The sequence below is a fragment of the Mus caroli genome, chromosome 4, assembly GCF_900094665.2.
Source record: "Mus caroli chromosome 4, CAROLI_EIJ_v1.1, whole genome shotgun sequence".
Taxonomy (NCBI): Eukaryota; Metazoa; Chordata; class Mammalia; order Rodentia; family Muridae; genus Mus; species Mus caroli.
The window spans coordinates 15,743,887-15,763,146 of record NC_034573.1 but is presented as its reverse complement, the minus strand read 5'-3'; the positions used below and the strand labels follow the sequence as shown (position 1 = coordinate 15,763,146).

The 19,260-nt window shown below is 37.0% G+C and overlaps 1 protein-coding gene across 2 annotated transcripts in view; it reads left to right on the top strand.

The window, feature by feature from the left end:
- The window catches only part of Nkain3 (sodium/potassium transporting ATPase interacting 3), a 617,618-nt gene that overhangs the window by 299,912 nt on the left and 298,446 nt on the right, over window positions 1–19,260 (top strand). For both annotated transcript variants that reach the window (XM_021159668.1, XM_021159669.1), the window contains exon 3: window positions 14,823–14,903. In XM_021159668.1, the coding sequence (XP_021015327.1) occupies window positions 14,823–14,903 (81 nt within the window). The remainder of the gene's footprint in view (window positions 1–14,822; window positions 14,904–19,260) is intronic.

Sequence of the window (19,260 nt, the reverse complement as noted above, 5' to 3'; positions counted from 1 at the left end):
CCTTAACTCTTCCATTGCAGACCTGGGGCTCAGTCTGATGGTTGGCTATGAATATCTGTATCTGTATTTGTCAGGGCCTATCTCCACTTTGTAGGGTATTTCAGCTAATCATCTTAGTTGGGTTTTGGGAACCTCTCACTTCCCTGGCTTCTAGGACTTTCTAGTGGTTTCCTCATTCCCCACCCCTACTGCTAAATATTTCTTTTCATTTTCCTGACCCTCTGGACTTCTCTTCTGTATCTTCTCATACCTGTTTCTGACCTTTTACCTTCCCCTTCCCTTCTCCCTCACAGGTCCCTCCCACCATCTACCTCCCATGATTATCCACAGTTTGGTCTTCCTTATTGTTAAGCTTTATATGATCTATGAGTTGTCTCATGGGTATTCTGAGCTTTTGGGTTGATATCCACTTATCAGTGAGTAGACACCATATGTGTCCTTCGGGGTATGGGTTAATTCACTCAGGATGATATTTTCTAGTTCCATTCATTTGCCTGCAAATTTCATGAAGTCATCATATTTAATACCTAAGTAGTACTTCATTATTTAAAGCACATTTTTTTGTATCCATTCTTCCATGGAGAGACATCTGGCTATTATACATAAGGCTGCTATGAACATAGTGGAGCATGTGTTCTTATTATATGTTGCAGCATCTACCATCTTTTGGGTATAAATATAGTGGTATACCTGGATCTTCTGATAAAACTATTCTAACTTTCTGAGGAACCACCAGATTGTTTTCCAAAGTAGTTTTACCAACTTGCAATCCCACCAGCAATGGAGGAATGTTCTCTTTCTCTACATTCTTGCTAGCATCTGCTGTCTGCTGAGTTTTGGACCATAGCTATTCTGATTGGTATGCTGTGGAATCTCAGGGTTGTTTTGATTTGCATTTCCCTGATGACCTATGATGTTGATCTTCTTTAGGAGCTTTTCAGCCATTCAAAAGTCCTCACTTGAGAATGTACCCTATTTTTGAGAGGGCTAATTGGGTTCTCTGGAGTCTAACTTCTTGAGTTCTTTGTATATTTTGGATATTTGCCCTCTATTAGATATAGGGTGGTAAAGATTTTTTTCCCAATCTGTAGGTTGCCTTTTTGTCCTACTGATGATGTCCTTTTTCTTTCAGAAACTTTTCAATTTTATGAGGTCCCATTTGTCAATTGATCTTAGAGCCTGAGCCATTGGTGTACTCTGTTCAGGAGATTTTCCCCTGTGCTGATGTGTTCAAGGCTCTTTCCCACTTTTTCGTCTATTAGTTTCAGTGTATCTGGTTTTATGTATAGGTTCTTGATCCACTTGGAATTGAGCTTTGTACAGGGAGATAAGAAATGGATCAATTTGCATTCTTCTACACACAGACCACCAGTTGAACATGCACATTTGTTGAAAATACTTTATTTATCTGGGTCTTCAATTTTATTCCATTGATCTACCTGCCTGTCTCTGTACCAATACCATGTGGATTTCTTTTTTTTCACTATTGCTCTGTAGTAGAGCTTATGATCAGGGATTGTGATTTCCCCCAGAAGTTCTTTTATTGTTGAGAATTATTTTCGCTATCCTGTTTATTTGTTTATTGGCTTGTTTGTTTGTTTTGTATATATTTTTTATTTTTATTAGATATTTTCTTTATTTACATTTCTTTTTTTTAGTTTTTTTTATTAGATATTTTCTTTATACACATTTCAAATGCTATCCTGAAAGTTCCCTATACCCTCCCTCCGCCCTGCTCCCCTACCTATCCACTCCCACTTCTTGGCCCTGGCATTCCCCTGTACTGGGGCATATAAAGTTTGCAATACTAAGGGGCCTCTCTTCCCAGTGATGGCTGACTAGGCCATCTTCTGCTACATATGCAGCTAGAGATATGAGCTCTGGGGGTACTGGTTAGTTCATATTGTTGTTCCACCTATAGGGTTGCAGACCCCTTCAGCTCCTTGGGTGCTTTCTCTAGCTTCTCTATTGGGGGCCCTGTGTTCCATCTTATAGATGACTGTTAGCATCCACTTCTATATTTGCCAGGCACTGGCATAGCGTCATACGAGACAGCTATAACAGGGTCTCTTCAGCAAAATCTTTCTGCCATATGAAATAGTGTCTGTGTTTGGTAGCTGATTGTGGGATGGATTCCTGGATGGGGTATTCTCTGGATAGTTCATCCTTTCGTCTTAGCTCCAAACTTTGTCTCTGTAACTCCTTTCATGGGTATTTTGTTCTCTATTCTAAGGAGGAATGAAGTATCCATCCATCATCCATTGTTCTTCCCTCTTCTTGATTTTTTTGTGTTTTGCAAATTGTATCTTGGGTGTTCTATATTTCTGGGCTAATATCCACTTATCAGTGAGTGCATATCTAATGACTTCCTTTGTGATTGGGTTAACTCACTAAGGATGATATCCTCCAGACACATCCATTTGTCCAAGAATTCCATAAATCCATTGTTTTTAATAGCTGAGTAGTACTCCATTGTGTAAATGTACCACATTTTCTGCATCCATTCTTCTGTTGAGGGGCATCTGGGTTCTTTCCAGCTTCTGTCTATTACAACTAAGGCTGCTATGAACATAGTGGAGCATGTATTCTTATTACCAGTTGGAACTTCTTTACCAATCCTAAATCTGATAGGGGACTAATATACAATATATAAAAAGAGCTCAAGAAGCTAGACTCCAGAAATTCAAATAACCCCATTAAAAAATAGGGTTCAGAGCTAAACAAAGAATTCTCACCTGAGGAATACCAAATGGCTGAGAAGCACCTGGAAAACTGTTCAATCATCAGGGAAATGCAAATCAAAACAACTTTGAGATTCCACCTCACACTAGTCAGAATGCCTAAGATCAAAAATTCAGGTGACAGCTAATGCTGGCAAGGATGTGGAGAAAGAGGAACACTCCTCCAATGCTGGTGGGATTGTAAGCTTGTACAACCACTCTGGAAGTCAGTCTGGAGGTTCCTCAAAAAATTGGACATAATACTTCCGGAAGATCCAGCTATCCTGTTTTTTTTGTCTATTTGTTTTGTTTTGTTTTTTTGTTATTCCAGATGAATTTGAGAATTTTTCTATCTCTGTGAAGAATTGAGTTGGAATTTTGATGGGGATTACAGTGAGTCAGTAAATTGCTTTTGGTAAAATGGTCATTTTTCCCATGAAAATCCTGCTCTATTGAATAAATAGGGAGAGAGTGGGCAGTCTTGTCTTGTCCCTGGTTTTAGTGGATTGCTTCAAGTTTCTCTCCATTTAATTTGATGTTGGCTATGGGTTTGCAGTGTATATGTTTTACAGTGTTGAGGTATGTGCCTTGAATTCCTGATCGTTCCAAGACTTTTAACATGAAGGGGTGCTCTTTTCTGCATCTAATGATCTGATCATGTAGTTTTTTCATTGATTTGTTTGTATAGTGTATTATGTTGATGGATTTCCATACATTGAACCATTCCTGCATCCCTGGGATGAAGCATATTTGACCATGGTGAATCATTTTTTTGATGTGTTCTTGCATTGTTTGCAAGAATTTTGTTGAATATTTTGCATCAATATTAAAAAGGGGGGTTGTAAGAAATTTCATTTCTTTGGGTGGTTTAGGTATCAGTGCATCTGTGGCTTCATAGAACAAATTAGGTTATGTTCCTTCTGTTTGTATTTTGTGCACTAGTTTGAAAAATATTAGTATTAGCTCTTTTTTGAAGGTCTGATAGAGTTCTGCACTAAAACATTCTGTCCCTGGGCTTTTTTGGCTAGGAGACTTTTAATGAATGCTTTTATTTCCTTAGGGGTTATGGGACTGATTAGATGGTTTATCTGATCCTGATTTAACTTTGGTACCTGGAATCTGTCTTAAGAAATCATCCATTTCTTCTAGATTTTTTTTGTTTGTTTGTTTTGAGTATAGGCTTTTGTAGTGGGATCTGATGATTTTTTTTTTTAATTTCCTCAGTTTCTATTGTTATGTCTCCCTTTTCATTTCTGATTTTGTTGATTTGGATACTGTATCTGTGCTCTCTAATTAGTTTGGCTAAGGGCTAATCTATCTTGTTGTTTTTCTTAAAGAATCAGCTCCTAGATTTGTTGACTCTTTGGATAGTTCTCTTTGTTTCTAGTTTGTTGGTTTCACCCTATTGTTTAATTATTTCCTGCCATCTGCTCCTCTTTGGTGTATTTGCATCTTATTTTTTCTAGAGCTTTGAGATGTGCTGTTAAGCTGATAGCATATGATCTTTCCAATCTCTTTATGAAGGCACTCAGAGCTATGCGTTTTTCTCTTAGCTCTGCTTTCATTGAATCCCATACTCATGTGTATGCTGTGCCTTCATTTTCATTAAATTCTATAACATCTTTAAGTTCTTTCTTCTTTCCTGACGTAGTTATCATTGAGTAGAGAGTTATTTAGCTTCCATGAGTATGTGGGCTTTCTATTGTTTTTGTTGTTTTTGAAGACAAGACTTGATTTGTGGTGATCTGATAGAATGTATAGTTCTAATTCAATCTTCTTCCATCTGTTGAGGCTTGTTTTGTTTCTGATTCTATGGTCAATTTTGGCGAAGGTACCATGAGGTGCTGAGAAGGTATATTCTTCTGTTTTCATGTGAAATGTTCTATAAATATCTGTCAAATCCATTTGGTTCATAGCTTCTGTTAGTTTCACTGTGTCTCTTTTTTTGTTTCTGTTCCCATGATCTGTCCATTGGTGAGCATGGGATGTTAAGGTCTCCCACTATTATTATGTGGGGTTCAAAGTGTGTGCTTTCAGCAAATATGAGTACCCTAGCATTTGTGGTGTAGATGCTAAGTATTCAGAGTTCATCTTAGATTTTTCCTTAGATGAGACTGAAGTGTCCTTCCCCATCCTTTTTGATAATTTTTTTTGTTATAAGTCTATATTATTGGATATTAGAATGGCTACTCCAGCTTATTTTTTTAGAACCATTTGCTTGGGAATTTTCATCCAGCATTTTACTCTGGGGTAGTGTCTGTCTTTGTCACTGAGGTGTGTTTTCTGTATGCAGCAAAATACTGGGTGCTATTTATGTATCCAGTCTGTTATCATATGGCTTTTTATTGGGAGAATTGAGTCTATTGATGTTAAGACATATTAAAGACCAATGACTGTTGCTTCCTGATTTGTTGTTAGATGTGGAATTATGTTTGTGTGGTTCTGCTCTTTTGGGTTTGTTGAGAGAAGATTAATATCTTAGTTTTGCTTGGCTGTTGTTTCCCTCATTGTTTTGGAGTTTTCCATCTATTATCCTCTGTAGGACTGGTTTAGTAGAAAGATATGATTTAAATTTGGTTTTGTGGTGGAATATCTTGGTATCTTCATCTACAGTGATTGAGAATTTTGTTGGGTATAGTAGCTTGTGTTGGTTTTTGTGTCTGTATGACATCTGCCCAAGATCATCTGGCTTTTAGAGTATTTGTTGAGAAGTCTTATGTAATTCTGATATGTTTTTCCCATACCACTTTTAATATTCCTTCTTTGTTTTGTGCATTTGGTATTTTGAATATTTTATGATAGGAGGAATTTCTTTTTCTGGACCAATCTATCTGGCATTCTGTAGGCTTCTTGGGCATCAATTATGGGCATCTCTTTTTTGGTTTAGGAGTTTTCTTCGATTACATTGTTGAAGATCTCTACTTGCCCTGTGAATTGGGAATATTCTCTCTTTTCTATTCCTATTATTCTTAGGTTTGATCTTCCCATTATGTCATGAATTTCCTGGATGAATTGTGTTAGGAGCTTTGCAAACACCTTGTAATTTTTTAAAGTGTTTTGTCAATGACTTCTGTGCTATCCTCTATACTTGAGATTTTCTCTTTTATATCTTGTACTCTGTTGGTGGTGCTTGAATCTATGACTCCTTATCACTTTTCTAGGTTTTCCATCTCCAGGGTTGTCTCACTTTGTAATCTCTTTATTGTTTCTATTTCCATTTTTAGATTCTGGGTGGTTTTGTTCAATTCCTTCACCTGTTTAATTGTGTTTTCCTGTATTTCTTTAAGGGAATTATTTATGTCCTCCTTAAGTTTCTCTATCATCTTCATTAGAAGGGTTTTTAGATCAGAATCATGCTTTTCAGGTGAGTTAGAGTATTCAGAGATCACTGTGGTAGAAGAACTGGCTTCTGATGATGCCAAGTAGCCTTGATTTCTGTTGCTTGTGTTCTCACTATTGCCTCTGGCCATCTGGTTATCGCTGGTGTTACCTGGCCTTGCTGTCTCTGACTGGAGTCTATCCCTCATGTAAGCCTGGTTATGTTGGGCCTCCTTTGTGTCAGGCTGTCTGTAGACAAGGAAGGAGATCTGGAGCACCTGATCTGTGAGCCTGGCTGTGGCAGAACTCCTGGGAGTCAACTAACTTTTGCTGTGGGCAGAGTAGGGAATGCTGGAGCATAAGACCTGCTCCCTGCAATGTTAAGGACTGGAAGGAAGATATGTCTTTGGCAGGGCAAAAGGCCCTATGTCTTCTGCCACCCCCCTCCCAGGGAGATGTCCCAGTTAGGCCATGTGTTGGGGGGGGGAGCAGAGTCACCTATAAGCCTGGTGCTGTCATAACTCCTGGGGTCCAAGCTGTCTCTGGGTGTGTGCCGGGTTGTGGGGTGGGGGCACTGGAGCAAACAACCATAGTCTGGGTGCAATATCAAGCTGTGTCTCTAGCAGAGTGGTGGATCTTGTGTCTTCTGGGCCTCAAAGGGGGTCCCAGTTAGGCCAGATATTGGGTTGGGAGGGGCAGACTCACCTGGGAGTCTGGTGGTGTCAGAACTCCTGGGGGTCAAACTGTCTGTGGGTGTGGGTGAGGTGGTATTCTCATGTCTTTTTATATAATCTTTCTATGATCTTTCTATTAAGAATAAAATAATTTGTAAACACTTTAAATGATTTTAAATGGTATTTCTGCTTGACCTCTGAAATTCTTAATTTTGGAATAAACCTCAATCTGTTAAATAGAAAATTCAAAGAATGTTTCACCAGAGCAAAGCCATTGCTCATAAGTCTAAGATGACAGAATCATTCATGGTTTAATGAATTTAAGACACGGTTTGGATAGAATAGAAAACTTGATGAAACACTTGATGCTATAATGAGATTTAGTATATGTTCATAGTCAATCAGTGTATTCAGGTACCATCAATATCAGTAAAACTACCACTAACCATAGAAAGCAAACATATCTAGCACAATGATCTAATCATTGAACATAGTAGCACACCATTTTCACTAACATAGGGTAGGTAGTATAATAGCACAAATACAATGGTGCTTAATATACACTCAACATTTTTGTTCCCAAATTGTTAAAATTGAATGTGTCTTCCTTGTCAAGATAAACTTCAAACACTTATCCATATTGCAAGGTATGCCAAGCATGGCCAGCCTACTGTGTGGCAGGGCACTCATTGAAGTGCACAATGAGTCCTACATGTAACTGATGGCATTCACAGTATTTAGTTGTCTTTCCTATAAAAAAATAAGACATCAATATAGACTACGTTTATGGGAAGTAATGAATTATAATAATATAAATAATTGTAAGTAGTACTATCACCTTTTAAGATGGCCGTCAAGCCTATAAATATAAAATACACCAGAGAATTTTTGCAATGTTGTGGATTTACTACATTAGGAAAAAAATGGCTTAAATATCTCATCTTAAATTTTATTAATCCCAATCTGTTTACAATCAAAAACCATCACTTACTTTGAAAAAATATACCAGTTATATCAATGGAATATCAAGATAACTTTGCAATAACTTTCTTCATTTCATAGAAATAAAGATTTGGAACTTGACAAGAAGTAAAGAGATGTTCCTCGCTTTGCAGTCAGGCTAAGCAATTCCTGTTCTACTTTTGAATATCATCTGAGCTATTGTATGATTTACCTGAAAGAGATTTACTGAGGATGGCATAAGATGCTTTAGTATCTACAGAATAGCAAGTTATTAATTAATTTTCAAATAGTAGTAATGTCAAGTCACTTTAATTTTTGCTATTGTTATTCTACTAAGGCCCCAGGACCAGACAGGTATCTATAGAATGAAGCTTCAGTTATCTGTTGGAGACACTGTCTAGTTTTGGTGACTTTTATACTCTAAGTGTACCCTTTCTCTAGAACCACTGCTTGACTGAGGTTTCTGCTATATTTCTTCAGTATATGTGATTTCCTGTGAGCTTCCAGTGTTAGTCTTTTCCAGTGAGTTTGTTTGTGCTTTCCTAAATTGTTAACTCAAACCTATCATATGCTCCCTAAGAGGTTAAGATCAAGAATATCCTTGATCTGACCAAATTTATATCTGACCATAACTCTCACTTAATTTTCCTTTCCCTTTCACTTTCTCTTCCCCTAACTTCTTTCCTTTCATTCATCCTTCTCTCCTAACATCCTCTTCTCTTTTATTTATTTATTTATTTATTCATTCAAAATATCTTTCATTTACTTATAATTAAAAGTCTCACAATGTATTATATATGGAACATTAGTAATACCGTTTTGCGCTTTTCTTCCTCTTACAGTCCAGAATGGAATTGTCTTTAGTTTTCAGATTCGGATCTCCTTCTGCTGTCACTGAAAGGCTGCTGCCCCTTGAGTCACTCATGTGACTTACAGTACAGCCATTTTCTATATTTTTTAATATTAATATCTACTTCAGGTCACTAGTTATAGGGTCAAAAGAAAGCACACACATACATACTCAGAGAGAGAGAGAGAGAGAGAGAGAAACCTTTGAGGAACACACAGTTTACTTGTGTGTTCATAAGACAATGGAAAATTTGCACACAATTGCAGTAGTGCAGTAACCTTCCTCAACTATAAAAGGAACTGTTGTGAACAGATATATTCTTGTGATTTTGTCTCAAATAAGAATGTCTTAGTTTCATTTCCTGTGACAAAATACATCGATGTAAGCAACTTAAGGGTTAGAGAAGTTGTTTTAGCTCACAATTCACAAATCCACCACTGCTGGAAAGTGAAGGTGGCAAGAACTTGAAGTAGAAACATGTCTAGAAGAGAGAACAGTCAATTAAGACATGCATGCGTGCTCAGCCCACTTTATATAAGCTAGGGCTTTTCTGCTGAGTCATTTCACAGTAATTTAAGTAATTGAGATAGCTCCTGACAAACATGCCCACAGGCTAGCTAATGTCAACCATCCTCCACTGAAACTCTCTTTCCAATTGTTTCTATATTATGCCAAGTTGACAATTAAAACTTATCATTGGCAATTTGTAGCTATGTGGGAATTTGGATCTCCAAATAGGCAATAGTAATCTGTGATTGCCTGCGAAACAGATCAGGGCTAGTTCTAAGGTCAGCATTTACATTAGGCACAACTTAAGGCTTGAAATCTGGTTATAGAACTTCAGGAAGCTAGTAAGAGGAGTGGGACCAATAGAACTCTGGTTCACCTGCTCTCTGCTAGGTCCCATGAGCAAGTCACTTAGCCATCTAACAAGTTCCTCTTCACCTATAAATTAAGGATGCTGAAACAGACCTCACAAGATTCTTAGGAAGATTAACTCAAATGAAGCATTTGGCATAGAAGTCTTGCTTTCCCAGAAAATTATTGCTTTCTTTCTCCACTTCCCTAGGAGTCTTGTAAAGATTCTGACAGACCTAATGCTTCCTTTTCCTTACTGGGTGTAAAAAGGGAGGAAGGAAGCAAAACAAAGAAACCAGAAAGAAAAGCAATGCCCATGACTTTCAAGGGAGCCTTGTGAACTGATGAGGTGTAAGAGTGAGAAAACAGTATATGCATGCACAGACTCTCTGATATATTGAGTATTCTCAAACATTCTGCTTAATAGAGGGGATTTGCATATGAACAAATTGTTAATCATGCTCATGACACTGAAGCAAGGAGCAAAGTGATTTATCATTAAACTGCATAGAGGGTTATGTATCCAAGGAAGCACTGAGCTGGGCCACAGATACCAGGGGAGATTGTGGGAGAAAGGGGCTGGAGAGGTACAGAGGTACACAGGAACAGAGGACATGTGAGCTAATGTGCCAGTCACAAGCTATTCAAGTCTCTTCCCCTAGCTCAAGCATTCCCCAGGCCTCTACCTGGCTGTTCTACTTCCAATTTCAGAGCATTTGCCTCTGGAGCAGTACCCCACTACCCTCACCTTCTTCCTTTGGTAGGGAACACCTAAAAAGATGTAACATTCTTTATATGCATTCTTTTCTAGTTACAAGACCTACTAAAACATAGTATTCTGTGTCTCTAGTGAATGAATGGTAGCTATGGCTTTGAACTTAGTAGTGTTCTGTGTCCCAGCCCAGAAATCCTTTCAATCCCTGCTCCTCTGAGCATTCGCACCACAGATCTCAGTTTCTATGTGCTTCTGCAGTGAGCCTAACCTTTCCATACCCTCACCAGACATCTTATGACACACTGCAGCCCTTTCTTGTATCCCATACCATGGCTGTACCACAGTGGCTATTTAATATTTAGGTTGTAGGAGGTTTTATCTCAATGTCATGTTTGCTATTCTTTGTGCACCCTGAGTTTTATATGCCATTTATACTTAGTCCACCAAAACTAACAAATGCTTTGAAACACCAACACTGGGTCCATGCTAAGTGCTTCCTCAGAAACTAATAACATATGATGTCTGTTACTGTGGCAACTAAATGGAGCTCAAAATATAGCAAGAGGGAGGTTAAGTTTCTACCATTTCTGACAGATCATCAGTGAGGCCATACTTGACCTCAAAGACCTAATCACTCTTGTAAAAAGATTTGGCTAAATGGATATGTGGAAGAAGCTCTTCAGCATCTTTCATCAAATTGCCAAAATACATAGAGTGTGAAGTCAAGCTCAAGAAAATTGTTTTTCTGCTTTCTTATGCCTTCTCCCGTCCTTTCAATGACCTCTGGTGCTTCCTGTGAGCCACAAGCTCTTTTGCCTTCTCAGGAGCACATTCTGAATCTTCTATCTGGAAGGCCCCTTTCTCTTATCTTCTTGGGAAATTTGTAATCCTTTAACTAAATTGGCACTTAGTAAACGCCTACCCTATTCTGAGTGAGGAGTAAGTGCCTAGTCCAAGCTATGAGTATAGATCCTGTTCACTTTCTTCTTTGCCCTGCCTAATTATCCCAGTTTGCTGCCTCGCACACTGTATTCAGCTGCTGCTCTTGAAAGCAGAATTGTAGTCACCCACTGCTGTACTTCACTTCATGCGTAATGTTTGAAGAACATTATGTTTAAGGAAATAGTAAATGAATGTAAGGGTTTTAGATGTAGTGACTTTGTTTCATGTACTATTGCCTGTGAAGCCTTGGAATATTTGTTTGAGTTTGTAGTTGCCGTATTTACCTCCTTTATAAAGCCCCAGTTCATAGATTTGTTTGTGTAGTGAGAATGTATGTGGCAGTTTTGTCCTGGCCTTTACCTACAACAAACCATGAAACATGGTTGAACTGTTACTACTCATTACAGTTATATTTGCCTTCACTCTGACTTGCTTACTAGTAAAGTTCATCGATAACAGGTTTCCCTTAAGGTTCTTCTCACAAAAATACTATACCCCAGGAGATAGCAGAACAGTATAAAAGCAAAGAACCTACTCTATTTATTTCATATCATATTGTAAGCAAATGTTGTGGTAGATTCATACCGATGGGGGAAAAAAAAAGAAATGACTGTCTAAATGACCTTAGTAAACGATCCATGTTAAAGACTAATGCTCAATGGTGGAAATACAGACTGGAAAACTTATAAAGTTTATGTCAGTTACCAAATGCTTACATAGCCTCGTGAGAGGAGGACATGCTTAGGAAATCACACAAAACCATGCATTGTGTGGGGGACTTGAAAGGTGTATGCTGTGTTTAAGGAAACAGAAGAGAGGGAGAGATAATGTGCAGGTAATTTTAACATGGAGAAGTCAAGTCATTCACACCTCAATTTGTATAACCAGCATAGATACACAAGCCTAATGCCATGTTCCATACTAACTGAAAGGTATTTGTCAAAAACAGAAAGCCATCTTGCACTATAATTATCATGTACACTGAACTATTAGTCAAAGCAACCCATTTCAAAGGCAATGTGCAGGGGATGGCCAGGCTCAATGGTGATGACTTAGTATTTTCTGGCTAGATAAATGCCCATCCACGAATTTGCTTTGCCAGAGTTCTTTTCTGCACGCTTATAGCCCCGTGTGGTCTATTAACTGCTCATTGGAGTGTATTATTTTTATCCCACACAAACTAAAATTCAATCACACAGGCATCGTTCTCAACCAGCAATATGTTAGAAGGAACTCTATCCATCTCCCATACAAACAAAAGTATGTCAGCTTCCTACCATGTGTGACAATGTGTTACAGAAATTATATAAATGAAATATATTTTTAGTAAAATGGTCCTTTGATCCATTCGTCATCTGATGAGTTGAAAAATTCAGTGAAGGGTCAACTTACAGTTAGAATCCTTTTCCTACGATGCTCTGCAGTGAAGCCTACCAAATTAAGCATGCTGACTCTGGAGCACTGCCAGATTTTATAGGAAAACTCTTATGCTCTAAAGAAAATCAAAGGATGACCCATTCTTTGGGGGCTTAATATGTTAACTTGAGTGATATGCCCCCTGGAAAGTGCCTAGTATAACACAAGGAATACAGTCTTCCTTACACTCAAATGTGTATAACTAGGCAGCTGCCATCAGTGTCTGGGAAAGGTCAGGAACAGAATCTATAATACAGTTTGGAGATCCTTATTTCCCTTCAGGCATTGTTTGTGCTATGAGTTTTTAAAAGGGCTAGTCTTATTGTAGCTTTGCTATGCTCTGGACAGTCTCAATACTTGTGGGGTTGTAATAATTAGGAACTATATGGCTTTTCTAGGGATGAAGTTCTGAGATACAGAACTTGCCTAGGGTCTGGAAGGGCCTGCTTCAGTTCCCAGAACAGGAAAACAAAAACAAACTAGCAAAACCCTTGTCATGGCTTAGTATTACTTCATTAGAGGTTGGTTATTGGCTACTTTATTGCTGGCCTGCTCTGATACACATATGTTTCATTTGATACTCTCTGATTAGCAAAACATCCATAGTTTTTTGGTTTGTTTTTTTTTTCTTTTTCTTTTTTTGTATTTTTAATGTTTAGAAATAATAAAGTTGTATTTAAGATATTTTCAATATTCATTGAATGGTGCATGGTTTAGAAAAGCGTATATGAATGTATCACAATGAATGCAAACACCTGAACAAGCATAACCTATCGTGCATATGACCCCTTTAACAGGCTTTAGTGTAAATCTGCAGTGATTGTGGAGCTTTAAGTAATGAAACATTATTACCATTTTTTTTGTAAAAAGCAAAGTACTCTAAGAAAAGAGACATGTTACATAACATACATTCATTTACAATTTACACACCAACATAAGATCATTTTGAAACATTTTTAAAATCATAAATGGCAAGGGTATAGTAGATTGCATATTACAGACCAACTCTTTTAGTATATATCTGATAGGGTCATGATTTTAAAACAGTACCTAATGTTTGTATTTTTATTATTTGACACAGGGTAAAATTATGAAATAATTTCAAAATTTTATCTTAGAAATGGGATACAATGATTGCAACCTACTGATAGAAAGAAATTATTTAACTCAAATGCCTATTTCAACAATTCATAGATATTTTTTGCCAGTACAGTTAAATGAGAATACAAACAACTGTATTTCCTCAGTCAGTGGTCCTTACAGCGTAAACTGCACTTGTCCAGGAGTCTGCATCTCTATGCAGTGGTCTGATCTGGACCACATTAAATCAGATTGGCTAATGCTCTTATTGATGTTTCTGACTTTCGAAGCAAGATGTGGATGAATGGTCTTTTTTATAATAGAAACCAGATGTTTGTTATCAAAATACTGGGATTTTGAAGGCATTTTATGAACTTATTCTTTCACTAATTGATTACAAGGGTTGTGCACTACTCTCTGCAAAATAACAAAATAACAAAATAACACAACAGAGGCATGTTTGATAATTCCTCTCCAATTTCTCTTTCAAAGTCCTCATTCACAGATATGGACGTTCAATTTTGACTAGATTTCTGAAATTAAACAACTTGTTTTTTTACTAGATATTTTGTTCATTTACATTTCAAATACTATCCCTAAAAATCCCCTATATCCTCCCCCTGCCCTGCCCCCCTACCCACCCACTCCCACTTCTTAGCCCTGGCGTTCCCCTGTACTGGGGCATATGGTCTTCACAAGACCAAGGGCCTCTCCTCCCAATGATGGCCGACTAGGCCATCCTCTACTACATATGCAACTAGAGACACAGCTCTGGGGGTACTGGTTAGTTCATATTGTTGTTCCTCCTATAGGGTTGCAGACCCCTTTAGCTCCTTGTGAATTGAAAATTTTCCATCTAATACATCTGAATATTTAGATGTATTTATGTAAGTGGCCAGACAGAAAGATAAAGAAATAGACAGCATATCGATAAATAGATTGGTAATAAGTAGATTGATGATTCACAGAAAACTAGATAATTGTGTTATCTTTAAAAGATAATCACAGAAAACAGAAATCATGTGAGTACTCAGATTTAAGTTGTACCTGCAACTCAGAAAAGGATTTTAGGATTCTAGGTTTCCAGGCATTCATTAATAAGTGTAGGGACCAGAGCTTTACAATTTTTAAATCTTAGGATATCTCATAAAAAGTGAATTTTTATCTCAGTAATCCCTGTTTACTCACAAAGGACATAATTATTGACATTTCTATTACTAATTTATTTCAAATATGTGATTTTCAACTGCACTTTTTCTTTCTTCTTCTCAACCCTTTATTTTCAGTATACAGTGTGGACTGCTCTTTGGGTCACTTGGAATGTGTTCATCATCTGCTTTTATTTGGAAGTAGGAGGCCTCTCTAAGGTGAGCTTACCATGTCTTTGAAATACACTTCGAGAGCATATAGTTATAAATTAACTACTATGATATACATTTTTATTATTATACTTGAGTGGAGAAATATAGAACTTTTATACTTAGTACTAACTTAAAAAATAGTCTAAGCTGGTATGTGTTACCTATCTGTAATCACAGAGATAGGAGAGTCATTTTAAGGTCATACTTGATTCCATAGTGAATTCAGAGTTGGCATGTGCTCTGTGAGATGCTGCTTTAAAAAAAAATGCCTATATTCTATCATGAAAAAGTGATCTTGGAGAAATGCGTGCTAATGTAAAGGGCTTTCAAAATCACGGCTTCTATTTTGTTTGTTATAGTGAAATTTGAAATTGAAGCTCATCTTGTAATGAATTCTCATGTGTTTGATGAATACATAGTATTATAGTGAATGCAGTCCTATCTATTAAAGCAAAAGGGGGTATGAATATTCATGGTTAAAGTAGGAAGGGGGTGTAAAGAATGGAATCTCTTTAACTATAGCACACTTACTAGCATGTGAACACATGGGTGTGGTTGCTTCTGTTCTGAGGTTCTCATTAGACAGAAGACTCTGCTCTTAATTCAACATGGAACACATGTTATTTCTGTCTGCTTACAAATCTTATTTTCATCAGGCTTCCTGAAAACATATCTTTTGATTGTTAAAAAAACATATATATAAAAACAAACTGTGTTAAATTTCTAATTACTAGTCTTAAAATTTTTATCTAGCTTAGTATTCACTGTAAAGAAGATGCATAACACAATAATTCAAAAATATATAAGGAAATTTATTATATTTAAATATTTTATTATTAAATAAATTTGAATTACCTATTGTTTACTGTCAGTCTGAAACCATACATAGAATACCAACCTATACTTTCATTTGGGGTCCTGATCTTACAACTTTACCTTAAAGACCAAAGATGCTTTTAGAACTGTTAGACTCTATTGAAGTACATGATAAATAAAGCATGTCTGATTCAGCCAAAGGAGTGAACATCACTGAAGGATTTACTCTAGCACCTTCTATACCATAGTGATTTAAAATTAGAGATTGCCATCATTTCTCCCATTGGAGAGTTCAGAGACCAGAAAGGACATTTCTACGACTGAGACCCACACAAAAGCTGCAGCAGCTTTCTTGATGGTTTATGCTACTGAGTGTTCATCACCACTAAAGCCAGGACATAAAGCTTGACTAGACTCTGCATCCAGGTGTTGTTGCCTATCAATGTAGATTATAGGTCATTTTAAAATGCAAATCTGATAAATAAAAGAATAGTGAGCACCAAGTTAAACATAGTATCAGCCTTTAATTTTTTGTCTTGTAACTAGAATGGTCACTCTATTATATGGGTATCTTCATTTCACTGGGTGGAAACTGTCTTTTATTTTCTTCCTTATAAATTTATTTGAAATAAGTTAGAAGAGAGGAAGTTTGCCCTGAGGAATTGGCATAACAGTGTGTTGAAAGAATAGAGAGTTCCAATAACAAGCATTTAGTTCAGATTTCATCTGTAGCACTTACTGTGAGCTGTGAACCAACCACTGTTCCCCTGTGATCCTGTGAAAGCATCCTAACAGGGTCAAGGTTGCCAGTGATGGTGATAGCAATTGGTGGTTCTGTTTATGTTTATCATACATGGTAACTCTGTAGGCTTCACAACAGCTCTGTGGAGTAATAAAAATAAATAACAGCAATTATATGCTCTGTTCAAGTCCAGTTATCTATTACTGCTTGAAATTATTTTTGTCAACTGCCCTTTATAACTGTTTTTCCTGACATCTAAGAGTATACCAAAAGGATTTCTTTTCTTTTCTTTTCCTTTTCTGTTCTGTTCTTTTCTTTTTCTTTCTGTTCTTGTTTTTACTTTTTTCCCCCTTTTATTGGATATTAGTTAGCAGGTTTGAAAAAGACTTGACCAGGATGGGAACAGGGCAGATAGTCATGTTCAGGAGAGTAGAAAAACCTCCATACAGGTCCCTCCTTGGTGGTTCTTGAGTCATTGCTTATGCTTGTGTTCATTATAAGAATAGCATTAGCAGAAGAGCACATAGGAAGCCAGCCCCATGCTGTGCCCAATCAGCTGATGCATTTGGGACCTTGGCTGTTTGTTTTTAACCCATTCAGAAATCCATTAAGCTGTCAACAAAAATTTTTGGTTAAAAGGATGCAGGAGTCCAAAAAATAATATTCTTAATATGTTCTCTTAACTTTTACAGTCTTTCTGGCTAGGCACAGTTTAATCTCAAATGGAGCCTACAGAAATCTACTCGAAAGAGTAAAAGTTAATGACCCTTGATAAGAAATACCCCTGCCAAGCTTCTTACTGTATTCTGTTTTCTAAGAAAATCCTTATCCATATGTGATAGCTTCCATACTAAACTTATTAAAGAGAGTTCTCCATCTTCTGCTAGTTCTGTAATTACTCACTTTATTAGATTAACAGAAGCTACCCTGTACCTTGAGTTTTACCCAAACATGCATTCTGGAACAAAGAACCTGTTGAGCGCATTTTTCTGGGGAAATGTACAGTAAGATTTATTCATACCAGGAAGAGAATGCAGCAATATGTCAAAGAAACAGCTCTGTCCATGTTCAACTTAATGAACCTGTATCATCCAGGGTTTCCCAGAGAAGAAAATGGCTAGGCTGAGTGTACATTACAGAAAGGATTTATTATATTTGCTCACACAAGTCAGGTTGAACAATAACCATCTTCATGCTCAAAGGGCTAAGAACATAGTAATTGCTCAGTCCATAAGAATGAGCACCTCAGCAGTCCCAATCTGGAGAGCAACCGGTTCAAATAAAAAAGGCAAAGAACCCAGGTTCAGATCGCACCAAAGATATGCAACAGTCATTGCAGGCATAGAGGAGATGCATGTCTCAGTGAGGCAGGCAGGCAGGGCAAAGGCAATTGCATTTCCTTAAGATTGGACTGCTGCTGGGAGACACTCTTTACCCCGAGGGAGACCCCGAAGAAGAAATTAATTCTTCCAAAAATACCCTTATGAATTATGAATACACAGAAGTGTCTTATACTTGACCCCAGACTCAATAAAGTTGACAATATTAACCGGGACAGAACAAATGACTTTATTGGGATTGCTTACACAAGGACAGGCAAGACAAAGGTGTCTAAATAACTGAAAAGTCCCACCTCAACATGAGCTCTCAACATAGAACCATATCACTGGAATTCCCTATAGATGTCATCTATCTACCTTACTGATAAGTATCCACTTGCTATTTGTATAACTTTGAAGATGGACTTTGTGTTTCCTTTAAGTTTGCCTACTTTCCTGGTCTATGCATTTTGTGAGCTTCTTGTGTCGCCCTGCTCCCACAAAGAAATGTTTCTATCCCTAAGAAACAGCTACAGAATAGAATCTTCCTGCAAACACTGATCCCGGAGTAATCTTCACATTGTGTCTATGAATGTCGTAATCATTCTGTGGTGGTATATGGGTGATAACTTGGTACTCCTAAAGAAGTAATGATCCTATGAGAACAAATAATGAGGCAGGGAGCCCTTGCCTGGTACAAACAAAATGACAGCGCAGTAAGGTAGATGAAAAACCATCCATGTGTGAAGTATATAGGTGAGGTATAAATAGACTAAGCATAATAGTTAAAGACAGGTTCAAATATTAGGCTTTAAAAAAAACAAGATTCATGTTACTGATGTAAATATATTTAAATGTATGCATTCAGTAGACATTAAAAGATAGAATAGGATATTAAAAGACAACAAGAAGAAAATCGTTGCAGTCCTATATCATAAAACCCCAGTCAAATATCATAATCCACATAAAAAGAGGTGTTTTATACTAAGTATAAGAGTATAAATTAATCAGTGAGGCATAATAATACTTAAGCATATCAAACCCCAAATGTTTAATTACAAGAAACAAAGGGAGAAACAGAGATGATGGAAACAAACATGGAGAATTTAATAATCCTCATGTGCTTATTAGTATAAAACAGGAACAATTCAATAGAAATAAAAACTGTACAATCTGTATGACCAATGCATATACTGTATTACAATCACAACCAAATAAATGTATATTTTATTAAAGTATGATCAAAATTGTATTCTGGGTCACTCATAAATACCAATAACAAATAGTACAGAGTACTCTTTGCCACAAACAAAACAGTGACTTGAAATCTAGAATGTTTAAAAATCTCTAGAAAGTGCTTAAATACTTGGAAATCAAGGCAGACAATTTTAAATAATCTACAAATCATAGTATGAATTTGGAGTAATTTAAATAATTTTAAAGAGCAAAATAAAAAACATTGGATGGATGAATTCAAGCAGTGCTC